General features: G+C 45.4%; 1 protein-coding gene across 1 annotated transcript; it reads right to left on the reverse strand.

Annotated features, from left to right (window-relative positions):
* Positions 1 to 973: 973 nt before the first annotated feature.
* LOC123441179 (ankyrin repeat-containing protein At5g02620-like) lies at positions 974 to 8,315 on the reverse strand. The gene is made up of 3 exons (XM_045117682.1): positions 7,580 to 8,315; positions 6,747 to 7,279; positions 974 to 1,648 (listed from the first exon to the last, which is right to left on the reverse strand). The coding sequence occupies exons 1-3, from the start codon at positions 8,190 to 8,192 to the stop codon at positions 1,049 to 1,051; spliced, it is 1,746 nt and encodes a 581-aa protein (XP_044973617.1). The 5' UTR covers positions 8,193 to 8,315; the 3' UTR covers positions 974 to 1,048.
* Positions 8,316 to 9,169: the final 854 nt, after the last annotated feature.

A 9,169-nucleotide genomic window follows, 5' to 3' on the forward strand; every position in this document is an offset into this window, starting at 1 on the left:
TTCATGAACCTACATTCACTTGACTGCTGCGAAACGTATAGTCAGATACGTCAAAAACACCTTGAGCATCGGTCTAAATTTCAGTAAGTCACCCTCTACTCTTGTAAGTGTTTTCTCTGACTCTGATTGGGCAGTATGCCTGGATGACAGACGGTCAACCGGTGGATTTGCTATATTTTTTGGACCTAATTTGATATCAGGGTGTGCCAGAAAACAGACTAGAGTCTCAAGATCAAGTACAGAGGCAGAATACAAAGCAAATGCTACAACAGAGATAATATGGGTTCAGTACATGTTAAAGGAACTCAGTGTGAAAACTACACGACCTCCTTGCCTATGGTGTGATAATCTTGGTGCCACCTATCTCTCTGCAAATCCAGTCTTTCGTGCTTGAACAAAGCATATAGAAATCGATTTTCACTTTGTTGGAGAAAGAGTTGCTCAGAAGAAGCTCGACATCCGCTTTGTGCATTCCAGAGATCAAATTGCAGATGGATTCACAAAAGCCTTGCCTGTACGAAGCTTTGAAGACTTCAAACATAATCTCGACTTGACCAAGTTGTGATTAAGGGAGGGTGTTAAACACGCAACATGGTTTGTACACCAAGGAGTCTCTATCATGGCGGTAGTTGTTATAGGATCTAGTTTAGCCTTTCATCTTTCGGTTGTAACTAGATTATCTTTATCTCTACTTGCCTTGTTCTCCAAGATGTAACTTAAACCATGTGTGTGCTATCCAGGGTTCGGCCCCTGCCTATAACATGCAACACGTCGCCTCACAACGAGCTAAGACGTTTCCGCCTAAAGCACACATTGCAGGTGGCGTGAATCATCACAAGAGATATGGAATAAAAGCATCGAATTTGAATGGAATACAAAAATAAGAGTACAATATTTTGGCCCATGCTTGAAACAAATAGATGAATGGTAATACAATATTTTGTCCCAATCACTTAGCAATACAGGACCGCATACAAACAATGTTGATTATTACGTATAAATTACAAAGCACTATGAAAAATCAGAATCCTAAGACACATGGTTGAGGTCACACTATCCCAAGAAGATCGGAGTTAAAAGTCTTACCCAACCGAAATCTGAGCCTCAAGATAGGCCATTCGCCCAGCAGTTTTGTGAGAATGGGCAACAAAGCTACCATGACACAAATTGCAATGGCTAGCCAATGGACACGTGGAGCCAGCACCGTGTATAAACCAGTTGAAAAGGCTGTAGTTGTTGCCACGTATGCAAACCACATGAGCTTCTTAGTAAAGGATATGTAATAAACCAAGAACTCATAATCCTCCCACCTTGCTATGATGCATACGAAGGCCACAGTAAACGAAGAGCACATTGCTATGACGTCAGAAATCAAGAATGCCTGAAATGCAAACTTCTTAGACATGATGGGAAGTCCCTCACTTCCAGAATCATTGGTGTATCCTCCAGGCAGGGTGAATGCAGCGGCGAAGGTGATTGTCGCAATGAGGATCGCCACCAAAGAAGTGCTGCTTGTGTATGTTTGTGTCAGTGACTTTGCATTTTCCCTTGATGCTTTAGTCAACACTCGCTTGGCTTTCACATGAATATTATGAAGAGGGGGAGCATCTTGTGGACAGGCTTTTGACATAAGCATGATTACTTCGTTCTGCTTGAATTAAAAGAAAGATACATATGAAGATCATAGTATAAAAAAATAAAGTTGTGATGTTCTACTATATGTAAATAATTGTTTTGTTCATAGTACTTTATTTAGTTCAAAAATGACGCAGCCTAAAATCATAGCCATTTTCTTTTTAGTTGATCATGAAAAAATCCTTATTATAATATGTTTTTCTGAGACCTTCACCATGTACATATCATGAAAATAACGGCACTTTCTTTCAAATAATAGAAAATATACATTGCAATAGGACTAACCCATAAAATATTGAAAAATATATTTCGAATACTAAATTTGAAACACCTTAAACTCAAAAATTTGTGACCTATCTCCCTACGAGTAATTTGTAAATTCTCCGCACTAGTAGTCTGATACCAAGTGATGGTCGGACCTATCTAGAACCGTTAAATTGGAAATTTATCAATGGTGCAGTTGGCCTGTATAAACATAAACCCTTGTGTTTCTACACATCCAAGTCGGCCCTTGCCAGGTTATCTATCACAGCTGCCAGCCTCATGCCTCCAGTCTCGTCACATCACCTCTGCTGCGTCTCGTTGATGCTGCCCCCGCTACTCGTTGATGTTTCTACTCTTTTTTGAAGGTTTTGGTGCATACATATCACCATCGCTCAAGGGGTTATCTCGGACGAATGCGGATCGCCTCGAGGCGGCGGCTCACGCTTGCGCCAGGCTGGTTGTCGGCGACGACGGCCGGGACCGGATCTAGGTTTTCATGCCTAGAGACGGTAGAGGCTGTCGATGCGTCAAAGGTGGATGAAGGTTCCGCTATCGACGACTCTTCTGAGCTATCTTCTTCAGTACGTCGGAGAAAGACTGATGAGGAGCTGGCCGACGAGTTTTGGGCGGACATTGGCTACCCGACTCCGGCGTCGATGGTGTGGGAGAGACCGTCGTCTCTTCGGGCAGGTGAGGTGTTTCAAGTGTGCAAGTCGGAGGCGCACGGGGATTCGAACTCGAGGGAGGATGCGGCGAACTCCAACTCGGTCGGGCCAGAGGTTTCACCAAGGATGCCAGCTGCGGAAATGCGAGGTGTGGTGGATGTGCCGGCTCGGTCTACGGCGCTCGTCAAGCCTTGGATCGGCCCGCTTCTGCCTCCTCGGGTTTCAGTTGCTCGGAAGCTCGGTGACCTGCTTGCGCATGGATGTCTCGACGAGGAGGAAGCCTCGCCGACGTCCAGTTCGCCGGCGGTCATTGCAGGACCGCCAGGGCGGGGTGCCTCGTCAAGCACAATTTGGGACTGCTCTGCTACTTAAAATTCAGCTTTGCTCCAGAAAAGACAAGTCAAATGAGGTAGCTCCACGACATGCTGCTCCACAAAAAAAACTAGAATCTCGGGTACAACTTCAAAGTTTTTATGAGGGTGCTCCAAAAAACTCTAGAAGTTGGAGTTGGGGGGAAATTACCCACCACTACCACCAGTAAGTGGATACCCCTTCATTTCTTTCCCCTCAACCAATCAAATAGATTTTTTTCACCAAATTTTCTATTCTTGAAGCTGGAGCTAGATGGAAGCCAAACATTCTCTTGATTGTGCTATAGCTTCTGTATGAAACTGCTTCAAAGTGAATTTGATGAAGTGAAGCTGGTTTTGGTGAATTGAAGCATTCCCAAACAGGCCCTCAAACTCCCGATCTGGTGATCACGGCGGGAGCAGATTCGTCTCAGGGCCGGACAAATCCTGAGCGTCCATTGCCGATGGTTTAGGCATTTGTGGAACCGCAAGGAGCATGCGGTGAACCCTAATTTTACTCGTTCCTTCACGGTCGTCGTCCGCTCTCCTGCTATGACACGAGGCGATTCTGCCGCGCTTCCCGGCCTCAACAACGACCACCATGCATGCCCAACTCCTGGCTCTGCTCCGCCGCCCGATCCATCTCCGTCAGGTGGCGCTGCAGGTTTCGCTCCAGGGTTCTATCAGTCGGTACAGCCGACGCACTCACTTGCACCGCCGGGATCCCTAGCGCCGGCATAACAACAGGTGGTATATCAGCCGTCGGTGCAACACCCACAGGTTTACCAGGTGCCGTTCCAGCAGCAGTTCATCGGAAACCCGCACCTCCCATATATTCTTTAGCCTTCAGGTGGTTATGTGCAGCATCAGGAGCAGTCGGCAGTGCTTCCTTATCAGCCTGCTAGAAATAAGGTGCAACATCATGGTCCTCCCGCTTGCATGCAACCGGTCACCACTTTCAACGCCAGGCCGACGTACAAACCTGTTATCACAGGGCCCTCCTCTAACGCTCGTCCGCGCAAACCAAAGGGCGGCAAGGGTGGTCGTCCTAAATATCAACAGGGCGCAGCGTTTCCTAGTACCACTCCTGTTGTACCTTTCATGACTCCGCAAGGGCAACAGGGAGCTGCAACTGCCTTCGCCTCTATGCCAACTTTGCTAGCGGGACACGGGCAGATGGTCCTTATGCAGAATCAGCCACAACCCCCGATTTAATCTTGAGTTTCAGATGGAGTCGTAACTTGCGCCTAAAAAGGTGAGGTGCACTAAATGTCAGTCTGCAGGACACCTAGCTGTTGATTGTGAGACACAACAATATTGTTTCATATGAAATAAGACGAACCATGCGATGACCATGCGCCGGTGCCCTGCTCTTAAGATGCTGAAGCCGGTGGCAATGCTTTGTGGATATGGCACTGGGAACATGGCCTTCTTTCATATGCCTGACAATGTCTGTAGGGAGGATATTTCTCCACAAGTCTCACCAACATCATTAGTCACGATCTCTGGTGGCTCTATCACTTCCACTATTGTGGAGGAGGTGCTTCTGAGAGTCACCAGGTTTACAATTTACATCAAATCACACAATGTCGCTTTGGAGTTCAAGGCCTGGAAGTCTGAGGAGATAACACACCGCTTCAAGTTAACACCTATTTGGGTGCATGTGCACGGGGTGCCCCATGTGCTACGCCACTTCTTGGGTCATTGGGTGGTCGGTTCGGTCATTGGCGCCACCCTGGATGTGGATCTACTCTGCTTGCGCCGTAGAGGTATTGTTCGCATTCAGGTGGCCATGCTAAAACTCAATGCTTTCAAAAGGAGCACAATTGATTCTCTCTCGTCGGATCTGGTTGTTCAAAAGAAGGGGTATGAGTTTCGATACAATCTGGAAAAGTCAGTTTTTCGTGTTGACGCTGATTTCGTGCCTCGAGTTTGGAAGCACGGAGATGATCCTGATAGCGACAAGGGACGTGACAGGGAGGACACTATGAGGGCTAATGATCCAACTAAGACGTCCAAAGCATCTTCATCATCCAAGGCGCAACTGGGAATTACGCTCAACATTCCTCTGGTTGAGTGTAAGTTTGTTCGGTCCGTGTGGGCCATTGTCCAAATAGCTTCAAATCTTTACCCCCGACGTAGTGCACGGAACATGTTTGGCATTTGGTTGAGGGGTATTGAAAAACAATTTTCTGCACACATTCTAGTGGGGGCGGCTGCCTTATGTTGGGCTTTGTGGCTTACCAGTAATGATATAGTTTTTAACAATAAATGTGTTTCATCTCCTCTGCAGGTTATTCATGTATGTTCGCAATGGCTCCGTACCTGGTCTATCCTGCAGAGACCGGAGGATCGGGACCTTTTTATGATGGCGTCTACACGGTTGGAGCGTATGGTCAGGTAGGTTTTCTACCCCCATGGATGGCGGTGTGATCTTCCGATAGGATCTGCCACGTCTTAGGCAGGTTTAATATGTTATCTTAGATGTTTAGCTTTTTCGGATTTGTGGACTTGTTGGTTGTGTGCATCTGGTTATGCAGAGGCCAAGCTTTTTTTGATGCGATTGTATCAACTCGATAATTTAATTCAATGAAATTTTGTTTATCGAAAAATGCAGAGGGCTGCTACATTCATTAAGAAGAAAGAAGAATATAATGCTACCAAAAGGCACGACGGGAAGGTAAAAACACAACTTAAACAACCAAGGACAACCTATGGATGACCAACACAAACGCCCACCACACACTATCTAAGGACACTGGCAAACCTATATCATAGAAAGCTAGAGGACACCATGCGTGCATGATAATATGGACCATCCACAACGGAGCTTGCAACACCAACCTAAACTTTCACCATGACCATGATGAGTAGAGCACGAGATCTGCAAGGATAGCAACTGCTACTAGCCACGATTAAACCACACTTGCAGAAGCCAGGAAAGAGATGGCCACAACGATGCCGAATAAAGAGGCCCATAGTACTATAATGTCAGACCGTCATCCATCCTACCGTCCAATGGAGGGGAAAGTCAAGTGTGGAGGGAGGTCATCCACAAACGATGGGGAGGCAGACGGGCATGGACTAGACAGCGAAACATAGGGAACTCACGCATGCCAAGGAGGACCATAGAGCGAAACATAGGGAACTCACGCATGCCAAGGAGGGAGGAAGATTGGGAGCAAATGTGCCAGATGCGGACTGAAGCACTGAAATATGGACAAGGATGACATGAGGGTAGGGGAGATGCTGCAGATTTACTTGAGTAGATATCTAGAATGAGCATGGGAGCTACCATTGCAATGGGTCCTCAGCCTGGACGTAACGAGCGGGCTTTTTGGCCCGCTCATGGTCCGTTCGGTCTTGGCCCGCTCGGCCCAGACCCGACAACAAAACAGACCGGTCTGAGCCACTTCGTCCTAGGTGGAGCGAGAATCATCAAAATAAATCATATGGTAGAAAAATCTACCGCAAAGCCAGTATTTAACATCACTTGCAATATAGGCATACCATTAAATTTAAGTCTCTTCTATAAAGTGCTACATATATAAATAATGGACCTGCAATCTATTTGAACAATGGTTAGTAGACATGGAAAAAAAATGTAATTTAAAAGCCTAAAAATAGTCCTTACTGTTTTTTGTGTAAGCTAAAAGCAGCCTAGTTTTTACTGGTCCACTGACTGGAAAATGTTTTTTAAGCAGTAATATAGACGATTATATGATTAGTTTACTCACATAGTAGTGGGGAGAGTTACAACAAAGTAAAATGTTTTTCCTTAGTAGTAACACCGTTTATATGAAAATACTATTTATAACACATATGTACATACCCAGTTTAATGTTTTGGCCTTCCACACGTCATCCTCGAGTTCCCGACCAGCTGAAACAGCATTATTATCTAGCATTGTTCCATCTATACCCTTGTGAGACAGTAAAGAAGTAACTATTCTTGGGTTGCAATTCTTGACTGCATAGTGTAGAGCAGTTTTTCCTCCACTGTCTTGCATGTTAACGAGTTTACTAAGTTGTGGTATCCTCAGGATAAATTCAACAAACTCTGCATGATCATTTGATACAGCACTATGAAGCCATGTAGCACAATCACTTGTTCGGCGATAAGGAGCATCTGGACAATGTTTCAGAAGCTCTCGAGCAACATCAACCAGACCTCGATATGCCGCAGACACAAGGAGAGGGTTACCTTGTGTGTTCACTTCATACCCTAAAGTCCAATCAAGTTCTAGCATTACTCGTAGCATCTCGGTATTGTTAAAATATACAGCCAATCTTATTGGTGTGACCCCGTTCGTGTCAGCTGCTCTAGCCATTTCAGGCCGCATCTCCATAACTTTTGCGGTGATGTCTGAAAAGTGGAAATCAAGGAGCATGAATTAATGAGGATTAATATTCAATGGACCCAATTACATTGGCACACAAAGTGATTGGTATAAAATGTTGTGGAATCACAATATCAATTATGTTGTAGATAATCCCCAAGTTTAAATGCCAGGACCGATATGATGCAAATACTATATACTACTCCCTTTGTAAATAAATATAAGAGCATTTAGATCACATATAAACGTTCTTATATTTCTCTACAGAGGGAGTATGTGTATTTCTAACCGTTTGCTGATATTCATATGTACTTTATAGACCTTACATTGGTTCCGGCTTTTAACTGCTGCATGCAAAGCATTGCGTTGATTCTGTCCTGCATGACTAGAATCTTGAATTTTCAGGAGTTCCTCGGTGACATGTGTAAAATTTCTTTTTACCGCGATGAACATGGGTGACTCGCCGCGCATGTTCACATGTTTCGAAAGATCAGGTTGCGTTACTATCAAATCCATTGCAAGATCCGTGTGGCCGTTGTGGATGGCATGGTGCAGTGCGTTGCAACCATCAATGTCTTGCTTCAAGATTGCATCACTTAACTGCCGTGTTTGGTAGCATCTGAGTAAGATGGAAGCCACCCGGGCATGACCACTTGTAACTGCAGAAAGAAGTGGCGTCTCCCCATCCAAGTTTTCCACTGTGAGGAGAGACTCATCTAAAGTCACCACCTCCGTGCAGAATCCCTCATGACCATGAATGGATGATATGTGGAGGCAGGTGTTCCCCACGGGAGTTGTTCCAAGAAGAACTCTTCGATCCTGTGAATTCAAGGCCTGCATTGATGTGGAATCACCAGATGTGGCTGCCTTCAGGAGCCTTCTGTCCATCTGTGGTTGTCCTCCCAATGAAATAGCTATCGTTGATGTGTTGACGGCCATCTATCTTTTGGTTTAATTTACTGTGGGAAGAGATTAGTGAATGATGCACTATGAGAAAATACAACTATATGAGTAGCCACTTATCATGAAGGGAAATCACTAAGCAGACCACAATTCTTCTTAAGATCACTGCAAAAAAGTCCGTAAAAGCAAATGAAACTGATAATTGAAGAAAGAAGCTCAACAAATTCATCGATATAGAGGCCGAGGGTAAAGAAAGCTTTCACTTTTTAAAAAAGGTAGCAATTAACTCAATCATAAACTTAGCTGAATAGTAACGCACCACATGCTGTAGCAGAATAGAGCAGACACAAGATTAAGATACCATCCCCAGTTCCCTACTAATGTTCGTGGAAATGGAATTACTTGTCGATGTTAGGAATAAGCCACGGCACAATGGTGATCATCATGCGTGTGCGTGTCGGTCCAGTCTGAGTCAAGCCGGTTGGAGCCAGAAGACCGATCGTGAGGTGTCAGGAGTTGTGGCCGCGGCGATCAGTTGAGCCAGCCGCAACGTACGCACTGGAATGGGTCGTGCGCAGCGGAGGCTCGCGTGTACATGCATGCATGAGTTCCTAGACAGATGTTCTTGTGTCTAGTGTGTCCCTCTCCTTCTTCCACCTACGTGTGTGCATACGTGAGAGATGTTCGTCCGTCGTTCGTTTCGCCGGAGGATGCTCGGCATTCGTCGCCGGACCGGGTTTGACCCAACAGTACTTACAACAGCCGGAAGTCAAAGCACCATCCCAATCATAAATAGATGGAGACTAAGTTAGTTTATCACTTACTCCAAACCTAGCTCACCTCTCCCTCATTTCTATTGCATCAGAGGCAACCCCCACTCTGTCACCAATCTGAAGCGGGCAATTATTTCCCCTGGTCGACCCAACCAGCGAAAGCATAAAGTTTCAGCCTTTAATGTGAAGATCGGTTGGCATAGCAAATCCTCAAGGATGGGTACCAACAACCAATTTATT

Source organism: Hordeum vulgare, chromosome 3H, assembly GCF_904849725.1.
Source record: "Hordeum vulgare subsp. vulgare chromosome 3H, MorexV3_pseudomolecules_assembly, whole genome shotgun sequence".
NCBI lineage: Eukaryota > Viridiplantae > Streptophyta > Magnoliopsida > Poales > Poaceae > Hordeum > Hordeum vulgare.

Bases quoted from the DNA above. Each gene is read 5' to 3' on its own strand.
- LOC123441179 (XM_045117682.1), bottom strand. From the start codon at position 8,192: ATGGCCGTCAACACATCAACGATAGCTATTTCATTGGGAGGACAACCA. The intron at 7,280-7,579 runs GTAAGGTCTATA...TCCACTTTTCAG, and splicing joins AGTTAAAAGCCGGAACCAAT to ACATCACCGCAAAAGTTATG. The intron at 1,649-6,746 runs GTATGTACATAT...TAATTCAAGCAG, and splicing joins AGGCCAAAACATTAAACTGG to AACGAAGTAATCATGCTTAT.